Here is a 24,298-nt window from a genome sequence, read left to right on the forward strand (position 1 = left end):
CGCTAGTCTCGATGAGGTAGTTTGCACGTGATATTTGTCTCACCGCCCTGGCAATATGGCGGTCAAGGCCGCACGTGATTATGCCGCACGTGATTATATCTGGCCTGGCAAACATGGCGAAATGGAAGAGCATAACTATATAAGATCATAGTGGAGTAGATATCATGTGGACAAGTTGTGCTCCATACTGAGTCGTTATCGTCGCGGAATCATCGCAAAAGTTGAGTTGTACCTACCCATATAATATCTGCATGGCGACCAACGCATTTTACGGGCGTTCCCCAACCTTCCTCTATAAACCAATGTTTTTCCGTCTTGTGCAGTGGCTATCATTATAGACTCTGATTAGAGCCAATTGAATGTGTTGTTTCATACGTTAGACTTCGCAAAATCTCGTTGATATCTTTCACTTCGAATTGAAATCACTTTGGTACCTACTATATGTAGGCCAGGAATTTCCAAATTGTCCTCATTTCTGGAAGCACCATGCTCAAAGTGTAGATCTCGTAATTGGGTTTATTGATAACATTGATATTATGATACATTACAGTTCCGTTGTTCAAACAAACTGCAAAAGAGTGCTCAGCATGTCCTCCAAGTCTTTATGGCCCGGTTCATCCTCGCCAAGACCTTCGATTTGTTCTACTCGAGTTAGCTCTGACAACTGTAGCGATGTGGGTTACTTACCTTGCAAGGTGCCACGGACCAGGGACAAATCTTCGTCACGGTCCGCAAGAAGTGAGACAATCTTCTTCTTTGCTCCATCATCTTCCGCAATGAGCCACGCCAGAATAACATCAATTGTCTGGAGCAGTTAGCAAAGAGCCTTGCCAGCGCAGAAGAGAAACCGTACCTGCAATGAGAACAGACCCGCGTCGAACCGCCTCGACAGCCATTCGCCAGCCATAAGTTCTTGCTCCTCCTTGTCAAACGTTCTGCGCTCCTTTTCAATAGTTTGGTCGACAGGTAAGATGCGCGCGGCATAGTCGCGCCGGAGATTAATGAGCTTCTCGATCCTCGCATAGTCTTTCTCCATGAACTTAGCCAAGGTCCGGATGCGAGGAGCAGAACCACCAGGGAGAAGACGGAGAAGGGAGGCAAAAATTCCCAAGAAATGTTCGATATTTTGACCCTCTTGCTAGACGGATATTAGCACAACGCAATTTGACTGTGAGAGAGTAAGCTTGCCTTCTTCAAGAACATTCCGAACACTGTCTTCAGGCCAGCTGCCTCCACCAGCCTCTCGCAGGCTGGGGCACCTCCCGCTCCACCCAGAGCGTGGTCTAGAACCCTCAAAGCACGTGGCTTGCTGAACTTGCCTTCCTTGAGCATGATCAGCGCAAGCTCAACCCCTTCGGCCTCCACGAATTTTTCTTTCCCTGTATCTTCCTCTACAAGGCAGATGAGGGCATCGAACAGATTCTCCACATATTCTTCCTCGTCAGAGTCTTTAGCTGGGTCGCGTTTGCGGTACGCACTGAGCAGCTGGAGGAGGATATCGATGCCATCGATCTCAATAAACTTTGTGCGATTCTTTGGGGTAGATTGTAAGAGGATTGCCAGGATTTCTGCGGCATATTGTTTGTTCTGGCTGACAGTCGTTTCCTTGCGCTGAATACGGGACAGGATCCAAGGCAAAATCGCAGCGTCCCGTCCAATTGCCTCTGCATGTGATGTCTGAGAGGCAAGGTTTTCCAATACGCCTGTATTTTATTAGCGAACTTTCACATTGTTTGTTGAAATATGACACTCACCTAGCACATAGTACACTCCTGCTCGATCGGTTTCAGACCCTTCGTCGAGTCGGGAGAGATTTTGAGCCAACAGTTCTATGAGGTCGGCCTCCATCTAGTAATAGTTAGCACAGTTGCTCATAGTATCATGCCTCAACATACCATTGCGTTAACAAGAGCATCCCATTGCTCTTGTTCTGCCTCCACGTCCTGATCTGTCAATTCACCAATTATCTGGATGACATCAATTGCAATGTCGGCATTTTCATGCGACAAGAGAGAGGTCAGGGATGCGACACAGCCCATCTTCGCAAACTCTTCGTATAGCTCAGGATGCTCAGACAGGATTGACAAGCCTTTGATTTCAGTGTCCAGGTCGGCCTCGGAAGTCATGAACCTGCAGCATAATTAGCACCTGGTGCATACAGCTGTTCCGGGATCCACGTACTTTTGCGGATCACTCTCAAACTTTGCTCGTAGTTCCGCGTTCTTGGAGATCTTCTTCTCGAAATTCAATGCGAAGCGGCGCACCCACGCAGAGTCGAACTTCTCGGGCTAGACGAGCATACTGTCAGCACCTGGACAAATATCCCGTGTCCTATAGTTTCCCTACCGCAGCCTCGTTTTCTTCTTGCTGGTCGATGTATTCCATTGCTTGGGCTGTCTTTTGCTCCATTCCACCGCCGAAGAAGCGACCCTCCTCGTCGTCTGGGATATCTTCCTCGAAGTCTGGAGGGAGCTCGGGCCCGGCTTCACCGTCGTCAATCTCGTCCTCCACCATTGGCGCTTTCCCCTTTGATCTCACATCACCATTTGGATCTAATTTTGCTGATTTGTAGACCTCATCTGTCGGGTATTGTCAGGATTTGCGACCAGCGCGTTTGCGGGGAGACAGCGTACTTGGATCTTGGACAGGCTCGAACTTGCGCTTAGCGCTACCTGTGGCAGATGGTTTCTTTGCGCGTTAGATATACCTTGCTCCAGTAGGTAGACTTGGAACTCACTTTAAACAGCTCGTCGACATTCATGGTTGCGGCGGCTAAGATACCAGTTCAGTGGACAATGTGAAGGCAACCAATCTCTAGGACGAGAAAGTATCAACTGTGATAGACTATATGAGTGAGGTGTCGAAATCAGCAGTGAAGATCATATAAATATAAAGGAAAGGCTAGACGACGCTGTCGCACCTCCCTTCACTACTGCGCGGGCAAAATAAATACGGTTGCGTACAGGAGCTAAAGACGCAGTAACGCCAAGCGTTCCGAGGCCGCAGATTTCTCGACGTCCGATCATCACTCCAACATCAACATCAACATACATCCTCTACCTTCATCTCTCACATCATATACAAAATGGCCCCCAACCAGCGCATCGTTCCATCCGGCTCTCGGCCCCAGAAGGGCTTCGTCAGCACCATCTACGACGAGGCGACCAACCCCGAGAACAAGACCATTGTCCGCAGCCTCGTCATCTTCGGTGTACGTTTTGGCTAATCAAAAATCTCAACGTCCCAATGTGAACCATTAAACTGACAATATCCGTTATAGGCCGGCATCGCGTTCCTCCACTCCAGCTTCGGAGAGTTCCTTCTTCCTCCGTATGTCGAGCCAACCCAACATCTCCATCGAGATTAATTGAATGAACATCATCTAACTTCACATGCAGTATGTAAAATCATCACGCCTTCTATACCTCCGGTGACACGACTCGGAATCCCTCTTTTGAACCTGTGGAAGCATATCGGCGTCGGTCAAAGGAAAACATATGATGCATAGGCATCTTTCGTTCGGTGGTTTTTCGATTGGATAATTTGTACAATATTTTATTGGCAGGGCATGTATTATTCGACATGCTGTGGCCTGTTTTGAGATTCATGAATATCAGGGTTTTTCTACCATTTGCTGTATGTCCAGCGGTGTGGTATAATCCAATCTTAGTCCAGGATATTTGCAACTTATACTGTTGCCCCTAGAGATTCGGGATAGGTTAGAGCTGAGTCTCCCAGCCACTGGCCAAATCATCCCGCGCTTGATGACGACATAGGCTACCTTTGATGCTTTCCTGGAAAGTACGGATATTGAGAGTCAGAGGGCAACACTAGACGCATAGCCATGGGCGACTGCAACTAGCCAGGATAGATGTATACATCTTATTTCCCGAGTATCACCCATATCGATCCAAAGTGAGCCGCCATTTGATGCTGAAGGTATGGGGAACAGCACAAAAGTTGAGGCCACTAAGCCCGCTATGCCTCAAAACGCCATAGCAAGCAACGGTATATAAGGAGTGTTCTGTATGGAAGGTACGTAGATAAGATGGGGAGAGATGGTCACAACATAGAGAGAGTTTTGTCCAACTAGGGGCCTAGCTTTGGCCATGCGGGAGATGTTTAATCATCTCAAACCAAGGTCAAAACTCAGTAAATATACTGCAACATATATACACTAGGCTTAAGTGAGCTACATTAATAAAATGCACCACACTTTTCATTTGATCTAGGGAAAATACTACAGGATCCATTTATCCTGCGATACACTCCGAATGAGCCCAGATGCTTTATCTCACTTATCACCCCAGGTTACGTCAAACATGGACGGTAAGACTGGCGAAGCAGGACGCCCCACCTTTGCCAGCTTATCTACAGTCATCTAAGGATCCTCATTTTCTAAGACCAGCTGCTGAATGATGATGCGTTTGGATAAGGTCCGTAGTCAGTCAACAATATGACCTGTTTAAGCACGTTGGGCTAAGTCCCTACACCATCCTTCTCACACTCCTTCCTTCTCACAACTGCAAAATGAGACGAATTCAACTTTACTGGCTTGCTCGATTTGACCAGATGAAGAATGGGAATCAATTAGCCATCCTTGAACTCAGCCACCCGACGTCGGAGTGAAAAATGAATTAGAGAATACCAAGGACCAACTCAACTAGCAGCTCCCTTCTGGATTATAGGCGTTGTTGAGACAGGGTATATCCACATGTAAGCATCTGGAATTGATAGTAAAGAGTAGACAAATCGAGGGCAAAAGTTGTTATACCCCGATGTAGTTTAGCGCGGAATCACATAAGTGTAACCCGCATTTCTCTTGATCTGCAATATTAATTCGACCCACCTTTGACCTTTCTCTACCTTCTTTTAATCATGATGAATTCCACCTTTCCAAAGCCCTATCCTATCCAAGAGTTACTTAATATAAGTATCATTACTAATGAAATATGTGGACTAAAGTGGCAATATGAACCAATGAAAGAGTGTTATGCCCCGGTCACTTTATCGGTCCTAGACCCCCGCAAAATGCCCCCACATTGCCCCGGTTCCGAACACCGCCTTGTTACGGGCTTGGCCATCGGGTTATGACTTTGTCTGTGCGCAACAAATTTGCATATTTCTACTTTGTACTCAGCACATATGACATACCGAGGCCATGTCTTCAAGCCCCGCTCTCAAGCGCAAGCTGGCAGAATCTCACATGGATCCTTCGGCTAAACGCCGTCTTCATGGATATGATCCGCAGTCCCCATGGCTCCACGAGTCCGAACCTGCCGGGATATGGCGGACGCGGGGAAATCCCGGTGTGCATCACTCGATGCCCCTGTCCAATATGGTATCCGCCGTCCAAGACCTGATAGACCCGGACTTTGATCCACTGACGGCGATGCTGGACGACGAGCCCCAGTTTTTAAAACCCCTACCTGCTCGCATCGCCCCGGAGGACTTGGAGTTCTTGAGATTCCGCGGTGCGCTCTCACTTCCAGAGAGTGGGTTGCGGGATGAGCTTCTCCGTTGCTATATCCAATGGGTGCACAGTTTCATGCCAGTTTTGAACTTGCAAGAATTCTTACGATGTGTGGCCGAAAATGACCCAGAGGGAAATGTTAGCATCCTACTATTTCAGGCGGTGATGTTTGTTGGTACGGCTTTTGTCGACCTCAAGCATCTGCAGGATGCCGGATATCCAACAAGAAAAAGTGCGCGTAATGCGTTCTTTACTCGATTGAGGGTTTGTTTTTCTTCAAGTGACTGCGAGATCATTCAACTAACTCATGATAGTTACTCTATTCTCTTGACTGCGAAGAGGATCGCATTGAGATTCTTCAAACACTGCTATTGATGACCTACTGGGCTGATGCGGAGAACAGTCCACAGCGAGATATTTGGGACTGGATTGGAGTCTGCAACACACAAGCACAGTCCATCGGTTTAAACAAAGACCCTGCATCAGGTGAGATGGATATACGGACTCGAAGACTTCGTTCTCGGCTCTGGTGGTGTCTGTACTCTCGAGATCGGCTGATCGCGATGGGTATGCGGCGCCCCCTTCAGGTTAACGACGGAACGAGCAGTGTCCCGATGCTCAGGCTCGATGATTTCGATTTTGAACCTTTCTCTCCATACGTGGTGGCCAAGTTCCATTGCCGCCAACTCCAAGATGTGTCGCATCAAAAACGCCTCGCCACCATGTTCATCGAGAAGGTGAAGCTATGTCAATGTATTGGTAGAGTAATATTCGCCCAATATACACCATCTCAGCGCCAATTTGGAGCTACAGACCGGACCACAGTCACACTTATCCCTCGACAGGCTTCTGAATCTGAGTTTGCGCGATGCGGCCAGAAACTCGACTCGTGGCTTAGTGCGCTCCCTAAAGATGCACAATTCATCCCAAAATCGGGGAAGAATTTCCATGACGGCGAGGATGTGCTACTGCTTCATGGTGCAATGCTACGTATGCTATACCATGCTACCAGCAGCGCACTTCACCGGCCTTGGGCGACTGCTTCAAAAGATCAACCCAAATCGCGGACGGACTGGCGCAATGCTGCCCGTACAAAAATGAACGATGCTGCTGGGGGGATCACACATATTATTCAAGGCTTAAATAAGCTCAATCTGACCCGGTTCTTACCGCAGTCTGGAGTGACTGTGATCCTACCTGCCGCTGTGGCACATTTAACCAACACCATGTCTGACGACCCCGCCGTCCGCGAAAGCAGTGTCGACAACTTCCATCGTTGTATCCAAGTTCTCCACTGCCTTAAGGATATTTATCCAGCTGCTGGTCAAGAGTTTGCCAATATCGAGGCCGCCATCAAAATGCAGGCAGGTGCCTCCAGTACATTCTTCCAGGTCATGGAATACAACATCGACGCTCCAGCCACATCTCTGGCGACCAGGAAACCAAGCACTGCCTCCACTCCTCAACCTCAACCACATCCACCTGTCACTGCAGCTGAAACTTCCAAGCTGCGAGCACAACCATCATCTGTCCAAGACAGCCTACATCAAAGAAGGCCCAGCATGGAAACCAGACATGGAACCGCGCCATGTTTATTCCCCAATGATTTCAACCATTATGCCGGTCCTAGCATCATAGACAACAATCCTTTCAACTTTCTCTCCATCGACATTGACTCCTTCCCCGACATCCAAACCCCTCCCAATCAAAAAAACTCCAACTACCCCGATAAACCCTATATTTCACCCCCTCCCCAAGACCAAGACACCATCGACTGGGCACAAGAGCTGTTCCAAGACACCGATGTCAATCATTACAGTAACACAGAAATCTTTCGCAAGCCCCAAAAGACGACTCCTCCACACGATCAAGAGCAAAGCCATCTCGATCCGCTCTCTTTTACTTTAGATGACACAGATGACGTTCGCTCCGTGCATTCTCGTCATCAGTCAATGAACGATGCAAGGCCGGAAATCACTGGCGATCTGGATCGGGACTTGGGATTCCAGTCTGGGGACGACATGTACTAGTGTAAATAACAAATTGAAATGTAATTATTATCTTATTTTCAATCACGCCTACTCCATGTAATCTAAGAAATTCGATGAGCAAGATAGAGCGATATAAAATAGTACCGTTTCACTGGGAAATAATGAGAGATTCCTAAGCTACACACGCAAGAGCAAACATGAACTGCATGAATGTGCAATTGTATTCTTTGCCAATTGCCTGCCTTGGTGCCTGAGTACATCTGTACATATATAGTTCCTCTGTGAGCCATTCATGAAATTATTTCTCTGAATCATCTAGTTTTATGATTTCAACTTAGCCATTCTCTATAGAGAACTCTATCATCTCTGTCCATGTTGACCCTCACATGGGGAGTATCTCTCTTTCCAAGTTTGGTCACAGCCCTAGAAGGTGCGATCTTCTGGACATAGAATCTTGCGACCTCTACATTTTCCCTGACATCTACCTACCTCTACATATATCACCTGGTCAACAGCTCTCCTTATGCAACCCCTCCACATACACAAAACACACACTTTCGACATGAAGAACCATGTAAGCTCAGTATGGTTTTGAGCACATCTTCACAGATCTAACAAAATCTAGTCATGTCTCGTCACATACACGCTGTGCTTCAAGAAGCACCCAACGCCTCCCCTACAATGCCTTTTTGCTATTACCCCAATTCGACGTACTGGTCCATTTTGAGCAACGCTTGCCATCTTTACGCATCTCTTGAAGATACCTACAATAATCAAAAGTTGGATTCCGACGCTGGGTTCCAAATTTCACCACTGCGCGCCCCTCATCATATATCTCCCCCTTCGGCAAACTATTTCCATCATTCAGACGTCTTCCATTTTTCTGTCTTCTCGTGGCTGGGGCTTCGGGTGCTCATCTAGGCCAACGTCCACGGCATCTTTACTGAAAGCATCCAGTAGAAATGCCACACGTGTGCTGCCCAGGCATTATCCCATCAAATCGTTCCAGTATTTAAACAAGCCCTAAGGATCATGACGTGTCGACAACGTGCCGAGACACATGGCTTGTTCTCTGTTGTGGTTACAACCCTCCCTGGAACGTCTTCCATCAAGTCCTCCACATGGCCTCTTTTGAGGGGTTCGCAAATACAGATCAACCGAAAATGCGGTGGAGCTTCTACAAGCTCTACGGTTTGACAGTCTGTCAAATGTCGCTTTTGGTATTCATCGTCTATATATCACACAACAAATTATGGCTCTCTTCATCGATATTGCCTCAATATAGCCATCCTTTTTTCGTGGTATACGGTTCTTCGGCCCACAGCCAGTGACCGCCATTATAGCCTCCACCCCCACGCTGCTACGTTTCCGGCCTTTTCACCCGGACTGATCCATGTCAAAAATGGCATGGTTGCCCTTAATGGTCGCCAGTAAGCACCCGTCTTGGGCAACCTCAGGCTCAAAATGATGCCACCCTCAAAGAGAAAAGCAGCTATATCGTCTTGCCACAAGCCCAGTTATCGCCTCCGCTTCCTGCCATATACTAGCATTTGAGACGACGGAGAGAAAACCGGTCACGACACTTGCCTGAACTGCGACACCGCAAGAAGATCTCCGGTTGGTCCTTTCAAGAGCAACAGCCTGACTGGATACAGAACTTCTTCCAATCTTACAAGCCTAAGTGGCGCTTCTCACTGTTTGTATTATGTAACTGGAGCAAGTACAGCATCAATTTTCCGGCTCAGCTCTATTCGGAGTTGACAATTTCTGCCTGCCCTGCGTGTTCCGTGTTGTGTTTGATGATCTTATGACGCTTCATCACAAGCGTCCTTTCAGCATCGCCGGCACAGGATCTGTCTGTCAGAGCTGCGTTTCAGAGGGACTAGCCTGCTTCCAGCCTGCCTGCGTGTATAAATACCAAAACTTGCTTATTCCTGGGCCTGTGACTATTCCGCGGTATTGTCTCAACATAGAAACCGCGCAGAGGAGGACTGCCATAGCCATTTATCGACTTGAAGCTTACCATTCCGGGCCTGTCTCACAAACAATGATACCATGATGCGGGACATTCTGTGGTACTAGCTCTATCGAGCTCGCGACATTGACTCTTCTTGTCAATCTCCATATGGCTACCTCTACCAAATGTCGACTGCGCTTCTTGTGCCAAATAAGCTGAATGATGCCTTATTCCTTGATGTTAGCACATCATAGGGCTGTGTCGGGGAATGGATCTGCCATGGCCGCTCTTCGTCTCGAACTTGATTATTCTGAACTTGTTTATAAACTATATCCCCGTTGAAACAGCATAGTGTATCCATTGCTATGGAATCAACCACGCAAGGAAACCTTCAATGGAGGCCCAGATACGTCTAAACTCTGCCATCATTACTAGCTTACGTCGGGTCGGAAGCCCGCTCAAGTTAATTTCTGTCTCGCTCCCCTCGTGTTACTAACATCATCAACCACTCTGATATGGTGGGTGGGACATCTCTTGTGCCATTTGGCAACCAACAATCCCCCGGTATGGCGATGGACTGGAACGTATATACAAGTGAAAGAGCGAAAGAAAACCCCATACTTGATCCGCCTTCTTTTTGGCTTGCTTACACCCACGATATATCCACATGCCAACCAGAAAGCATGACTATAAACTGAGGCTAGAAGTCTGGACATACCGATTCTTTCGAGAAAAGGGGGAGAACTGGCCTCAATTGTAAATAATCCACATTGAACTGACATCTGAATTATCCGTTTTGATCTGTGTGTACTGGCATTTCTTGACTGAGTGGTTGTTCCAAAGAATTTGCCGAAAGGGGTGATGCCTCGAGGAACTTCTGTACGGAATTTTCAAGGTTTCCAGAGAGCTTCCTTCAAAGAAGTTATCATCTATCTTGGATTTGCCTTCCTGTCTCTCGAGCTTACAAGCCAGTAGTCTGCTCGCTCTCGCTTCCAATGTGTGCTCCTTGACGCTCATAGTCGGCAATTGGGGGTGTGGCTAGTCTTGCCCTATGTCTCTACATTGATTTCGTCTTTGTCATGGATCCGCAGAGGCCACAAATTGATATCATATCCGCATCACCATCAGATGGGCTGATGGCAACGACCAGCACTTCGACCGTCCCGTGAATGTCAGGTTCCATATTCCAGCTAATCAAGGCATCTGTTGCTTCAATCATGAATTTAGAGCAGCTACCAGCTAAGAGATTACCAGCCAGGCTGCTCGGGACAGACTATGCTATGTCTAGTGCGAAGTCATCTTCGAACCTACCTAGGTAGTCTGAATTCATTGCTATCCGATCCCCAAGGAACTCGGCAACTCGGCAACCCAATATCTCGCAGGCGTTGAGCTACAACTTATTTTGTGGTTCTGTGAGGTTATCTGAAAGCCTTTCAAAATGGATGGACTGTCTGGCTAGCTGTTTGGATCCATTACAACGGCCTGCAGGTGGACTTTGACAAATTTATTTCTTTTCTACAACTACGGCAAGTGACAACCCTTGATGAAAGAATCACTTGTTATGGACTATATTTCTTAAACCCGAAGCTTGTCTGGGAGCTTTCTGCTCATGGCCTACTATGGCCTGGTAGCAAATTGGCCATTTCAAGACAGCTACCATGAAGAAGCCATCAAAATATCTTCATTAATAAGAACAGCTTGAAGTCTGAAGATTAATTACGTACTAAAAGTCGCGAGTCACTCACATACTAGATAAAATGTTGTGGACTCGGGAGTTCAGGAGGTCCCGGTCTATAGAACAGCTAGTGGTCGTATGCTCTTAACATATCGTTTGTCAGTCCTTTCACGTACTTGAAGCATCCCACCTATCTCTTCTCTTTATTCCAAGTTATCATCATCTTCCCCATCCACCCATTCCTTGCATTTATCCGTCATCATTGTTTACCGTGATACGACAACTATGCAACAATGAATCTCCCCGTCCCAAACGTGAGCACCAATATACCCTAACCATGATCAAAGACTAAGAACCATCCCCATAGCCCAGTATGACAAGGACTGTAGTCCGTCAGGTCCGCCGGCGCAAATACTCATATCCCAACGAACGCATCCCACCTGGCGTGGAAGAAGTAATCTCGCGTGGCTCCTGCCATATCGGGAAGCTGAACGACACAATGGTCCTGAAATATGCCTCCGACTTCAACGACCCAGGCTACCTGATAAGCATCAAAGTTGAAAACCGCATCCTGAATATCCTAGGCGCACACCCCCGAATCGTCGAATCCAAGGGCCTCGCCGAAGACGGTCTCATCCTGAAATACTACCCCAATGGCACGCTCCGCACCTACATCAAGAACCACCCCTACGAGACCCTCGAGCGCCGCCTCGAATGGTGCAAGCAGCTTGTTGACACGCTCTCGTACGTGCACTTCAAGCGCGTCATCCACTGCGATATCTGTCTGCACAATATCCTCCTCGACGAGAATTACGATATCATCCTCGCCGACTTCCAGGGTCTGCTTATGTCGAGTACTACCGGTATGCCCCTGCTCGATGGATTAACGCGTGAGTGTGCCAAGTCGTACATGCCGAGGGATAATGTTTATTTTGCGAATGTTCGTACTGATCTCTTTGCTGTCGGATCGGCGATCTATCATCTTATTTCTGGACATGAGATTTTTCCTGAATTGGATAGCTTTGATGATGAGAAGGTTATCAATTCCCGGTTTATGAATGGGGAGTTTCCGAATAATGACTATGTTGCTAGTCATATTGTGGAGAGGTGTTGGAGAGGGGAGTATGAGTCTGCTGCTGAGATTTCGGTTGATATTGCTCAGGTTCAGGCTACTACGAAGGCTGTTGGGGAGGCTTTGAAGCAGGAGGAGGCTTTGAGGCAAGAGGAGGCCTTGAAGCTGGAGGACGAAGACGCGGAGTACGAGGAGGAGTTGTAAGCTTTAAGCGTGGCTCAGGTGTACATCACTCGAGAGATTTGTTTCGAAAGGACAGAGTTGAGAGGTCTTCAAGGATATCATGTATTCTTATTCTCTATGGAGTTTGCACATTATGTCTAGCGGAGATCAACAATGGCCTCTCTAATATCAATATGATCATGGCTCATGTTCAGCAAATCTGCAGCAAATCTTCGATGAATCGGGAAATCGTATGTCAAGAACAGACAATTTATGCCTGCTTCGTCCAGCGGCGACTCTCATCGCCTTCCTCCCACGTGTGCTCGACGTAACCCAACTTCTTCTTGACTTCCTGGACCTTGGCAGAATCGCCCATGTTTTTGCCCATATTGTCACTGAGCTTGACAGCGGGGCTGCCGTTCGCCGTGGCGATCTTGATAACGATGTTGAGGGGCTTTGATTTCTGTCCGGTTGATTTGTTGATAAAATCATCTGGGAATTTGTTAGCATTTGTGTTGCAGGATTGCCAAATGTGGACTTACTGGTAAAGAATGTTCCCACTCCAAAGGTAGGGTTAAAGCCTGCCTTTTCGGCAATTTCTTTGTATTCCAGGCAGTGTTCGATATCCAGCGAATCTGAGAACACTATTGTCTTGGTGTCGGTAATACCCTGACTATCATAGAATTCCCGGACCGTCTTGACGAATAATGTTGGATCACCTGAATCTTGGCGGACACCGGCGTAACTCTGCGCGTAGGTTATTGTGTTTGGAGTAATCTTGTCCTTTTGATTTGGTGCTGAAATAGGCTTGCTGAATGCATCCAGGAAAGCGGGCGTGCCAAAGGTGTCAGTGAGAGCGATTCCAAGAACCTGTTTCCTCTAATTAGTCTGTGACACTGAATAATGAAGAAAACAGATGTACATACCCCCTCTCCGAAACATCCAAGCCAGTAACTCAATGCCAGCTCATTGGCATTCTGGTAGTCGTCCGTGATAGCCGCAATGGTCATGTACCATTCGTGTGCCACGGTGCCGACGGCACCCTTATTGTATTTCATAGCAAAGTGAACATTGCTAGTCCCGGCCATTACACCGGGCCAGCCCTGCTTCTTGCCCTCTTCTGCTGCACGGCAGAGTCCCTTCATAACCAGGTCCTGGGTATGGTAGTCGCGACGACGGCGCGAGCCGAATTCAGAGAACACACAGCCATTCTCGAGCAAAGTGCAACCCTTCTTGTATGCCTTCTCTTCCTGGTTCTCGTAGTCCCAGTCCTTGTCGGTGAACATGAAATACGCCTGGCTGGTGAGCGCCAACAGCGGAATTTCATACAAGATGGTGTCGAGCCAGAGACCCTCGACGATGTACTCCACATTTCCTTGATCGTCATCGCTGCCCGTATCTTGTTCCGGAACGAACTTGATCTTGATATGCTCGGAGGGTTTGAGTTGGAAGGTCTCTAGGAAGGCGAGGTAGTCATCGTTGAGGTATGGGCACTTTTGGCGGAGGAATTCGCGCTCTTCGGCAGTGACGCGAATTACGGCCAGTTCTAAACGCGCATTAGTTAGAAGCTGTATTGCGACACGAAGGGATATCCTTACTGTCCATCTGCTCCAAAAGCCATTTGTATGCCCCGCGATACAATTTCATGTGCGGGGTCCGATTCGTGTAGCTGTAGGTCACGTCTGCGCCCAGATCAGCCCCAGATCCCCAATTCTTCGGTTAGAGTTACTTACAAACATCCGGGAAGTATTTGAGGACCGCGCATTGCATCGTCAGCTTGTACAGATCCGTGTCCAGGAGGGACGTGATGCCCTGTGGCGGGGACAAGTCTTTGCCCATATTGATTAACCGGAGGGTCTGAGTTAATGGAAAGGTAATTGGGAGAAGTTGAAGCGCAAGCTGGACAGATAAATAGGCGGAGTTGGCCGGATTGTTTCTTTTCTTTTTTCCTTTTGCGCAACCGCGGGGAACCTTGGAAACGCGATATGATTCCTGTTTGCTCTGTTTGCACCCTTACATCACTATCCTGGCTCTATTGTTTCTTTTTTCTTTCAATTAGCTTGTCCTCATTGCCTTGCTTGTTATATATAAGCATTTTAATCAAACGCGGTGCTCTTTCTCTCGCGGTATGTATATTGTACAGGTCTAATTCGCCAGTGCTCATGCTCAGCAACATCTATCATTTGCTTATTTTATCTATGAAGATATGCACTAATAAAATTGGAAAGGTACCTTATTAAAGACACTTAGAGTTCTCGGAGATAAATGACATCTACCTTCCCTTGCAGCGAAGTGGGGCAGTATCGTTAACGGCAATGCCCGGGGTTGAACCTATAAGTGAAATTGTATCAAGGGATAGCATACTGTAAATCTCTTGAATTGCTTGGCCCTATAGGTTGAATATTATATGCAGATGTTGTATAGTTTATAGAGCGGACAAATAGACAATGGTCACAATTTCAAAAAAGTCAACTGAATGTAACAATAACCAATCAACAAAACAGGGTAATTCATACTCGGAATTATATACAAAAATAAAAAAAGAAATTGTTGTGCATCATCCGTGAATCGAACACGGGCCTCGTCGATGGCAACGACGAATTCTACCACTAGACCAATGATGCTAGTTCATGTAAGATGGTCCACTATTAGCCACTAACAGCTAAGTCTTATTTTTTATTTTTAATGATAGTGTCTATAGACTATGAGGACTGTTGTCTTCAAATTTTCAAGCTTTAAAAAATTACTTTACTAGGAAATTCTATAAAGTCTACGACTAGACTCTAGAACTAGGCAAAAAAAACGCTATAAATTCAGTATCCTTGTGCGTGAACCGTCTAAATATATATATATTTCACCGAACAGCAAAACAGTTGTAGTTGGGATTCGATATCAAGAGTATATAGCCTCAAACAATGACAGGTGTACTTATATACCTCTGAATTTAATATACGATCCAAGTACACATCTGGGATGGGATTAGGTTTGATGTTTGTTCAATATAGAGCTTGTACCATTTATAGATGTGCAAACAAATGAAGAAGTTCCTTGCACAATTTTATTATTCAAACCTAGGACTTCCCCTCCCTCACTTTGTTAGAACACTTATCAAATCATCAGAATCAAATTTGGTAGAAATGACTGTAACTTCCAAGCTACCATCAGGCGTGCTTTGTCCTATTCGATCATCGATCCATCTTTGCAACATCCACCCAAGTTCCTCCGTCATCCACTCACACCATGGCTGTTGAGCCATTATCCACTAGGTGGAGTGGACCAAACCTCGAGATGGCCTACGCGTCTCCAAGATTTGTATCCGAGAAAGGAAGCAATAAAGGCAGTGAATCTCGACACACCAAAAAGGAAGAAAGCCGTTTCAGGCGCGAAAGGGACGAAGATGGCAAAGCGAGTAGTGATGGCAGGAATAGACGGTTATTTGGTTCAAGTGATGATGATGGCAGTCCCGCGCCCGAAGGTTTCATCAACCACGACTTTCGGGTTGGTGGGCGAGAACTATGCCCATTACCCGCCAGATCCTAGAAAATATTAGACACCCACCCGCTTTATCGCGCCTGCGAAGCCAAAAAAGGCCTAATAGGGCGTCTGGTTCATGAGACCCTCGAGTACTACAATATCACAGCTAGCGATGTGCAGTTTGTGGGAAGAACAGAGGCGATACTTCCCCCAGGGAAAAGCTCGGTCTCTCCTGCTAAGTTGACAGCACTCATTTCTGCAGAACGTGGACTTGTGGATAACATGTGGCTCGATATGGCAAGAGCAATTCGAGCTTCTTTCCAACGCCACGGAGGAAAAACAGACGACCCTGATGAAAAGGAGTTACTTCTCAGTTTGGTGGTTGAGTTTTTGGAAATCAATGATGACTATCCAATGTATATGTTTCCGGTTTTGGAGCATGAAGAGATCTTTAAGAAATGGCCACATATTCTAATACAGGTCTTGGACATCCACGAAGCTCATCTTGTATCCGTTGGATGCTATCGTCGAGGCAGAAAGGATGCGGCGCAATATAATCCTGCCACTGTGTTGATTTTGGCGAGACCATGGAGCAAAATTGACTCGAAGGCCTTTAGAGATGATGTTGTCAAGATTCTCGACAGATCAAACCTTCCGATGGTGGCCGTGGAGATCGGCACGGCTGATCACCCGGGCGAAAAAGAACACAAAGTGGAAATTAACCTGGACAGCTTGCATGGACTCAATAGGGGACTCTGGCGCCCTGGTGGTCACTGGCGACGGTGTTCTCATGGGGATGCTGTATGGAGGGCATCTTGGTGGGAATAGCAATGTCGGCTACATCATGCGCACAGAGGATCTTTTAGAAGATATCAAGCGACACACCGGTACTAAGGACATTCGTTTTAGACAGTGATTGGATGCCGATGAGACTGTCAGGGCATGTCCTTGCCTTTTTGATATTACTGTTGTTCAATACTACTATCTGCAATCAAGAATATGAGACAACCTGGTGAAACAGTTACACAATTAGCTGTAGATTCTACCCATAGTACATGAATATTAATCGAGGATTAATAAGCATAACCACTTCTAGAGGTGCTTTAGACAGAATGCCACAGATATTGAACTCCCCAAAAGAACCTCGCTGTCGTCTCAGCGCAATCTGCCTAGTCTACATATGTACGTGGTAACTTCATGCTAAATTAAGGTGATCAGTAGTGGAAAGTCCGGTCTATGGATTTCCAAACTCAGTTTGTACAACCTATTTAGGTAGGTACGATCTGATAATCTATACAGGGCATCTGGGCAGATCGATATAGCTCGCTCCTTCTTAAAAGTTGTCTTGCAATCAAAGATTCAAAAAGACAAGTTCATGTCGAAAGTTTTCTTTTCTTTTCTTACATACGCGTCATCCGTCCAAGATGGATGAGCTACCCTTCCGGAACTGGTGCTTGAGCTGCCTTCATACTAGTATCGCAAACTATGACCCTCGGCAAAACAAGCCCTTTCAAATCTACTGTGCTGTCAATGAAAACACTAATAACTCATCTTGTGGGCAGTGTTCTGGTCGAAAGATTACCTGTGAAGCGGTACGTACGCACCTCGTCCACGTCCCTGCCCTGATGCATAGGGACCATTTAAAAGCTAACAAAGCAAGCTAGCCCTCCTTGGGAATGCTAGGTGACGTCTACGACTTGTGCGCGATTCTGGAGTGGACTGGTACGTTTTGGTCTCGCGGCGAAACCTTATACTGGAATTCGAGCTTTTGCGTTGCTGTTTGCGAGGCCTCCAAGGAGCTCTGCCTCAGGTTTGAGCATGCCGAAATGACTCATCGCCGCTTCCATATGTTGACTGTCATCGATTGGGACGATTCAAACGAACAGCAGAATGTATGTTTTCTTTTGTGTTTCGACCCTTCACGTCTCGTTCACTCCAGGCTAACCACAACACTATAAAAGGCTGATATCGATAACTACCGAAGATTCCTTGCTAAACGGCGCGCCTCGCTAGATGTAATGACAGCCCCCATCACAGGCATGATCAATCGCCAGGACTGGGTTACTTACAACCCGGAGAGACTGTTGCGCCTCTGCAGAGGAGACACTGGTTTCTTGGAGTGGTCTGAGGCAAAGACAGAGTTCCTTGATCGTATTCTGCGGGAGTCAATTTCGCTCTATGGTGGTGAGGGATCTAAATTCGGAAGACAGAGAGTGGGTTCTATTAAGGACAGCTTCCCCGTGAATCTGGAGTAGATTCAACAGGATGATGGGTTAGTTACCGTTTCTCTTCTTACAATGTCAAATACTTTTCAAATGATCACATTGTGATTTTGAAATCAGGTGTGCGCCTATAATTATTGCGGCGCTTGTTGACACAGATATATGATTGATTGGCCTACATAATCTGCAGTCGATCATGCCGTCCATGCATATTCATGCATATTTTACATTTGACAAACCCAAGATCCCAGAGACTTACACCTCCATCCATCCTTTCTCGTTTTCGTCAGCAAAGCTCTCCCGGTATGGATGTTTCTCAATCCATTCCTCTGCGCCAACAACTATCGCAGATTTCTCGTAGAACTCGCTAAGCACGTCGTTCAGCTCTATAAATCGTTAATACCCGCCCAATTTACCCGTGTCTTCGCTTCAAACTCACTTTCGATTTCCATAGGACTTGAAGGTTGCAGGGAAAAGCGAGACATGCCCTCTCTCCATAGTACCAGAGCAGATGGGACGGGAGTACCTAAAACCATAAGCTTCTGATTTCACTCAAAACCGAACATGGAAAATAAAAAATCATACCTCGCGGAACGCAGATAACAGTGGGGTCCAAAAGAGATTTGCCGTCGCCGATTTCTTCTTGGTACCGCTCGAAATCAAAGCGCAGCATTTGCTGCATAAGACGAGAATTGGGCATGAAGATTGGCCCATTGGAATCTAATATATAGATAATTAGACTCTATTGCACAAGGGCTAGACAGGAGTTTACAGACAGGGGCTGGACTTCGAGATGGCTGCGTGAACCAACCCATCCTTAGATACAGTGATTGCATCCTTCCTGTGGCGGGTCTCGTCTTGGGTCACGTCATATAGTGTGGCCTTGCGCGCTAGCTGGTATCGATACATCGTCGCGGGAAATGAAGCATGGGTGGAAAGGAGGGAGAATTTTCGCGCCTGGTTGATGTTCAGCCGGGCGGCTGGTAGCCAGTGAGTGCCGAGCATTGTTAGAGTATGTCGCAAGCTAATGCTAGGGACAAATTTCACAAGTGGTGTGTGGTTAAATTAACCTCCAGATATCACGGAAACTGGACCGTGGGAAAGGAACGCGGCCCCGTGACGCGCGATAAGGTATAAGTGGACCTTTCTAGGTCTCTACATAGCTTCCAAGGTTGACGGATACAAATATTGAAAGCGACAATTTACAACTTTGAAGATATATCCATGCATGGACTTTCTTTGATATGATTTGAAATATTAACATGTGATGCAAATTGCTTCACATGCTTCCATTGGCATTTCTACAAATAACGCGACGTATTGTAATGAAGGTCACATGATCGCAAATGGAGTAATTTACTGTATTACGATGAATATTCGACAACCCATACTTCATCATTGCTCGCTCCAGGATTTACCGTCGGAATTTTGATTCCTTCTCCTTCCCGATCTACTTCAAAAGTTCCAAAGTTCTCCAGAACATTTCCGGTTGAATACATACGTGTATGTATGTATTAACTTCCCCGGGCCGTTATTTATTCCGAAACAGCCCCACAGCCTTATCTGGGGCCCCCAGCTAGCTCCGAAATCACCGTTCCCACTATCATTCCAGATATGCTTCATACTCTCGACCATCAAGCGCCCGCCTCGACGATGACGTCCACACCTGCCTCGGCGATGGCGTCCACAATCACTGATCTTTCTGATGAAGATATTGCACGCTTATGCCATGGAAGCCATAATCCGAACCCTAGAGAATACGGACGCTGCTTGAAACGAATATCCGATGATGTGATTGTTAAATTCGGGTGGAGCGTGACTGTAGATGAAGCGGCGAATCAAAAATATGCTCATATTCTTTCATGCGATACTAATATCAAAGTACCAGAGGTCTATCGGAATTTCTCGAGGTCTGGCATGGGATATATTGTCATGGAATTCATCCACGGGGATCCATTAGACAAAACCCCGATCCAAAATCAAGCAACAATCATTCAAAATCTAGCAAACTCGCTATATGCTCTCTCGACAGCTCTATCGCCTGATTACCCTGGCCCACGAAACAGAGGAATACCCCGAGGCTATCTATTCTCCGAAGACGGAGCGGGAAAGCCACTGGACACGATTAGCAAAATCAACTCATGGTTCAATGAGCGCGCGAAGCTACCACCCTCTGAGCGAGACTTCAATTTTGAACTCCCCGACTGCGTCTTCTGCCATATGGATCTGAGTCAGCGGAACATCATTGTACGAGATGATTTCTTATACATCCTGGACTGGGAATTCGCTGGCTTCTATCCGCGGGAGTTTGAAACATACTCGATTCTTTTTATTGGACAGAAAGAAGACAGCCGCTTTGCGCAAGATCTTTCAAGAGCACTTGAAAACGCGCACCGAAAGTTTGATAGGAAACTTAATGATGAACTCATTATCAATCTTTTGGACCGTGTCTACTGCAACAATTTGAAATACAATTTGTATGTCTACTCCCTTTGCAGATAATATAGAAATGTTCGGTCGCAGTGAAGGTCCCCTCTTCATCACTGCCGTTTGCGAGTGACATGTTTAGACGAACAGACGTGTTATTTCCTCTGAGAACCTGGTATATCGACCAGTGATCTTTGCTTTTGTCCCAGCCAGCCAAGCCCATAGTATGGACAACGAATCGAAAATTGACAATGATCTGGTCATTGAGGCTCATTTTGGTCACTTGAACAAAGAAATATCTTGTGATAAAAGCCAGAATTGTAAGCCTATTTCCTTTTTTTATTTTATTTTTTTACAAGATCAGTCAGATCCAAAGAATTAGGGAAGATATATCAATACAATAGCGACCACTTATTTATAGGTACTAGAGTTAGTATATTTTAGTGGCGGTTAGAGTCACCAACTCGCCAATGAGATTGGATTGTGTTAAATTAAACGGCGATACGCTTGATATCTCAAGGCGTAGTAGCGCAGTGCCTTCCTAGAGCAGTTGATAAGACATAACTTAAGGCGTCATGTTCATTAACTTCGTATTCATATTGGGCCGGTGGACTGCTAAGCGCCTGGCTTTAACCCGCAATATGTCATTATCTATTACGGTGCAAAGATATTGCCAAGAATGGGGTAAGAGATAGACATTGAAATGTAGAGGCAATAATTACCCCATTGCGTCTGCATACCTTTATCCTCCTTTGTCGGTGAAGTACGAATGTTGTCACCTGATCTAGAAATGCAATGAGCTCGTGGGCGTGTCGACGCGCCGCGCATCCTACAACAAATTGCAACAATTCCACACCTCAAGATGCAGCCCAGTTTGAAGCCCCAACCACTTGCCTATCTCATGCGCTATCACCGAGATCTGTTTGTGGACCCATTGTTCTGGACCTCCTGTCATTTGGATCTGGTAGGATGTCGCTTCGAACTGCTCAAATCGATGGAGTACACCCAAGACAACGATCAAGCTCAAGACGGCCAACAAACCCGTGAGTGGGCTGACTTTGGCCACGGACCCGTTCTTTTACCTCCACCGCCTCCATCGCACCCTGAGCGACTTGCACAGAGCTGTACGCCCCTTGTGAAGCTCTCTTCCTTGTACCACATTCTGGAGTATGAGGGAAGCGTCCTTGAAGAGCGTTGGTAAGTAATCATCTAACGGGGCAGGCAGTTAGGTCAAGAACGATAACTAATGATGTTTATGAACAGCAAAAAAGGACCCAAATTTTACTTTGCAGGCCAAGCGATTCATCGACCAAAATATGTCGTGTTTGGTCGTCGCAAAGAACCTAACCAATTTCCTGATGAGGCTTTTCGAATGTTCATTGGCTACTTTGACTACACACACGCTATTTACGGCCGCAAAGATAAATTCCAGGTTAAAAGCCACCCCGGCAGCGGCAATAACATGCCTGTTGGGCGTCTCCATGAAAAACGGCTAGCCCAAATAACCCTAGCTAACTGGAAGGAGGACCCATACTTTGTTCGTATACTGCTGACTATTGCCCAATTGCAGGAGCGATCCCTCGTATCTAAACAGCACACAACGCACACGGTACGTGTTTGTAAACACGAATCTACTTCCAAACCTGTTTTGCGAATACCCAAAGCCTAACATATTCATTATAGTCGCGTCTTTTCATGGCGAAGTGGCAAGACAGTGAGTTTATCTATCTTTACGAGGCTTAATTTACCTCCGAGCTTCTGGAAGCGATTGAAACCCCGAAAAATGCCACGACTTATACGAACTGGCCGATCGTCACGCGGAAAAAGATCCCCTTCAGGCCCTATGCTACTTTTTCAGGAGCGTATTGTAGCTGAGCTACTACTCCCGGCAAATGAGCACTATTACAATGCCCCGGATATTTAAGATGGTGGTTTGTTGTCATGAATAACATTCAGCAATAACGAATTGGCTATCTAAGCCTAACTTTTACTCCCGGATCTATGCCCAATCACTTTGCCATGTTTACAGGCTTCCCGTTTAGCACGTACGGGGTAGAGTATCCCACGGAGACTAAAGCCTTCGAGACCTGAACCCAGTCACTCTGGTCCTTGACCGCTATCTGCCACTCTGGATCCGACATGACTTTCTTGATGGTTTCCACATCGGGAAGTGTGTACTCGATGAAACAGTCAAAGTCAGCGAAATCCCAGCTTGGTCGAATTTGTATAATTTCCTGTTTCAATGCGTCATTGATAGAAGGGGGTGTGGCGAACTAGATACCGAACTATCTAATCAGTCACAATTGCATAGGCAGTTCATGGTCCAAGTAGCAACTCACAAGTGAGTATTCAAGCACTCCGTATTTAACGAAGACGGGCATGGCAAGAGGTAGGTGCTCCTCGACCATCCACTTCATAAATGCCTCATGGGAGTGTTGTTGCTGGCGGTGGTGGGTAATTGTGAATTTTATAGGTCGGCTCTCTGGGACTGCGGCCATATTGATAGACTGTGGATAACATGTATGAGAAGAAGTTCGCCGACAGTATCTGGGGTTCCATTTCTATCTGAATTTTGGTTGCCGGTGGTATCCGGGGTCTCTACCCAAAGGCCTAATGCGGCCGATATAGATCCGCAAATCATCCTCGACTTCCTATAAACCCACACCCGACAAGAAAATAAGACTGTAACTCATATAGATATTTAGCTAACATCCTTGCACCGATAGGAAATGGTTACACTGCAGAGTGACAATTAGGTAAGCGCTAATAGAGGAGACACGTGGACGCCTAGTATTAAATAACTCGAAATTCGAGTATTTATAGCCTCGTATCCCCTTGGCATCTTCATTTCTCTTTATCTTATATCTCAAATTCATAATTTGATCAAAATGGCACCTCTCCCACCGCAGTACGAAATTCGCGTTCTTGGACCAGAACATGAGGAATGGGCCCGAGCAATTTGCATTCAAACAAATCTATTCCACTCCCCGCTTTGGCCAGTTGTTTATCCTGAGAAGAAAACCCAACGAGCCTATCAGACTTTTCGAAATGCGCACTATTTAATCAAGCACCAGATCGATTCAGGGAAATCACTTGGTATCTTTGACAAAGAATACCAGTACAAGCGACCCGAGTCTGTAGCCACTGGGGGCAAGCTCTACTGGAATCTGGATGACGAGAATGCCACTGAAGTCGAGCTTGCGGAGCAAATGGATTTCCCACTAGTCTCAATTGCCATGGCCTATGATGGCATTGATGAGCTAGACGTGGCTCAGATAGAACCTCTGGTGGCAACACTGCCCTTGTTCGGAACAGTCTATCACGCCCTCGAGGAGCGCGACCAGCGCGATCCTGCATCGTGGAAGCCCACTGCCCGCGGACAAGTATTGATGCGCAACGCTACCAACACCGTCAAATCTCATTCCGGTCATGGACTTATGAGGCTGCTGGCTGAAGAGATGATGAGACGTTCCGCAGCTGAAGGATACCGGGGTATCCAAATCGAGAGTGTTTCTGAGGCTGTGCAAAAGGTGTGGTCAAAACCGCCGGCACCGTTCAAGGGGACTATCATTGCGCAGATTCACACAACGACATATGAAGAGAAAGACGAGGAAGGGGAAGTTGTGTATCCGTTGCGACCGGCGAATGTGAATATTACCAAGATTTGGGTCGATCTCCAGGCTTCGGATTAAAGAGATTAACTTCGTCGTCATTGAACTGATACATATAAAGATTTAATAGTTAGTGAATTATACGAGAGACTGTAGAGTCCATCTACACATGACAGATGGTAACTGACTATTGTTAGGATCAGTGTAGTTACCTGACCCTATTTGCTAGGACTG

General features: G+C 46.5%; 12 protein-coding genes across 12 annotated transcripts; 8 read left to right on the plus strand and 4 right to left on the minus strand.

Moving 5' to 3' along the window:
- Positions 1–559: 559 nt before the first annotated feature.
- Positions 560–2,761, minus strand: N7517_010296 (beta-catenin-like protein 1; the record flags this gene model as incomplete). The annotated part of the gene is made up of 10 exons (XM_056728019.1): positions 560–642; positions 688–805; positions 854–1,138; positions 1,189–1,703; positions 1,755–1,848; positions 1,896–2,130; positions 2,182–2,288; positions 2,347–2,579; positions 2,634–2,688; positions 2,738–2,761. 10 exons carry the CDS (start codon positions 2,759–2,761, stop codon positions 560–562), a joined length of 1,749 nt encoding a protein of 582 aa, XP_056573834.1.
- A 324-nt stretch (positions 2,762–3,085) lies between these two features.
- On the plus strand, positions 3,086–3,367 carry N7517_010297 (uncharacterized protein; the record flags this gene model as incomplete). The annotated part of the gene is made up of 2 exons (XM_056728020.1): positions 3,086–3,211; positions 3,281–3,367. 2 exons carry the CDS (start codon positions 3,086–3,088, stop codon positions 3,365–3,367), a joined length of 213 nt encoding a protein of 70 aa, XP_056573835.1.
- Positions 3,368–5,161: 1,794 nt separating this feature from the next.
- On the plus strand, positions 5,162–7,503 carry N7517_010298 (transcription factor domain-containing protein; the record flags this gene model as incomplete). The annotated part of the gene is made up of 2 exons (XM_056728021.1): positions 5,162–5,737; positions 5,788–7,503. The coding sequence occupies 2 exons, from the start codon at positions 5,162–5,164 to the stop codon at positions 7,501–7,503; spliced, it is 2,292 nt and encodes a 763-aa protein (XP_056573836.1).
- Positions 7,504–11,469: 3,966 nt separating this feature from the next.
- Positions 11,470–12,372, plus strand: N7517_010299 (BR serine/threonine-protein kinase; the record flags this gene model as incomplete). Its single annotated transcript, XM_056728022.1, has 1 exon — positions 11,470–12,372. One exon carries the CDS (start codon positions 11,470–11,472, stop codon positions 12,370–12,372), a length of 903 nt encoding a protein of 300 aa, XP_056573837.1.
- A 229-nt stretch (positions 12,373–12,601) lies between these two features.
- On the minus strand, positions 12,602–14,169 carry N7517_010300 (nicotinate phosphoribosyltransferase; the record flags this gene model as incomplete). The annotated part of the gene is made up of 5 exons (XM_056728023.1): positions 12,602–12,822; positions 12,873–13,200; positions 13,257–13,876; positions 13,929–14,012; positions 14,064–14,169. 5 exons carry the CDS (start codon positions 14,167–14,169, stop codon positions 12,602–12,604), a joined length of 1,359 nt encoding a protein of 452 aa, XP_056573838.1.
- Positions 14,170–15,570: 1,401 nt separating this feature from the next.
- Positions 15,571–16,632, plus strand: N7517_010301 (uncharacterized protein; the record flags this gene model as incomplete). Its single annotated transcript, XM_056728024.1, has 2 exons — positions 15,571–15,828; positions 15,871–16,632. The coding sequence occupies 2 exons, from the start codon at positions 15,571–15,573 to the stop codon at positions 16,630–16,632; spliced, it is 1,020 nt and encodes a 339-aa protein (XP_056573839.1).
- A 596-nt stretch (positions 16,633–17,228) lies between these two features.
- On the plus strand, positions 17,229–18,059 carry N7517_010302 (uncharacterized protein; the record flags this gene model as incomplete). Its single annotated transcript, XM_056728025.1, has 3 exons — positions 17,229–17,396; positions 17,469–17,696; positions 17,766–18,059. 3 exons carry the CDS (start codon positions 17,229–17,231, stop codon positions 18,057–18,059), a joined length of 690 nt encoding a protein of 229 aa, XP_056573840.1.
- A 222-nt stretch (positions 18,060–18,281) lies between these two features.
- On the minus strand, positions 18,282–19,031 carry N7517_010303 (uncharacterized protein; the record flags this gene model as incomplete). Its single annotated transcript, XM_056728026.1, has 4 exons — positions 18,282–18,412; positions 18,466–18,552; positions 18,612–18,746; positions 18,803–19,031. The coding sequence occupies 4 exons, from the start codon at positions 19,029–19,031 to the stop codon at positions 18,282–18,284; spliced, it is 582 nt and encodes a 193-aa protein (XP_056573841.1).
- A 609-nt stretch (positions 19,032–19,640) lies between these two features.
- N7517_010304 (uncharacterized protein) lies at positions 19,641–20,586 on the plus strand (the record flags this gene model as incomplete). Its single annotated transcript, XM_056728027.1, has 2 exons — positions 19,641–20,503; positions 20,550–20,586. 2 exons carry the CDS (start codon positions 19,641–19,643, stop codon positions 20,584–20,586), a joined length of 900 nt encoding a protein of 299 aa, XP_056573842.1.
- A 729-nt stretch (positions 20,587–21,315) lies between these two features.
- N7517_010305 (uncharacterized protein) lies at positions 21,316–22,196 on the plus strand (the record flags this gene model as incomplete). Its single annotated transcript, XM_056728028.1, has 3 exons — positions 21,316–21,650; positions 21,717–22,062; positions 22,137–22,196. 3 exons carry the CDS (start codon positions 21,316–21,318, stop codon positions 22,194–22,196), a joined length of 741 nt encoding a protein of 246 aa, XP_056573843.1.
- Positions 22,197–22,462: 266 nt separating this feature from the next.
- Positions 22,463–22,951, minus strand: N7517_010306 (EthD domain-containing protein; the record flags this gene model as incomplete). Its single annotated transcript, XM_056728029.1, has 2 exons — positions 22,463–22,726; positions 22,793–22,951. 2 exons carry the CDS (start codon positions 22,949–22,951, stop codon positions 22,463–22,465), a joined length of 423 nt encoding a protein of 140 aa, XP_056573844.1.
- Positions 22,952–23,341: 390 nt separating this feature from the next.
- Positions 23,342–24,145, plus strand: N7517_010307 (uncharacterized protein; the record flags this gene model as incomplete). The annotated part of the gene is made up of 1 exon (XM_056728030.1): positions 23,342–24,145. The coding sequence occupies one exon, from the start codon at positions 23,342–23,344 to the stop codon at positions 24,143–24,145; it is 804 nt and encodes a 267-aa protein (XP_056573845.1).
- Between the last annotated feature and the right edge of the window lie 153 nt (positions 24,146–24,298).

The sequence above is a fragment of the Penicillium concentricum genome (assembly GCF_028827145.1).
Source record: "Penicillium concentricum strain IBT 3081 chromosome Unknown utg000006l_segment0_segment0, whole genome shotgun sequence".
Classification (NCBI taxonomy): domain Eukaryota; kingdom Fungi; phylum Ascomycota; class Eurotiomycetes; order Eurotiales; family Aspergillaceae; genus Penicillium; species Penicillium concentricum.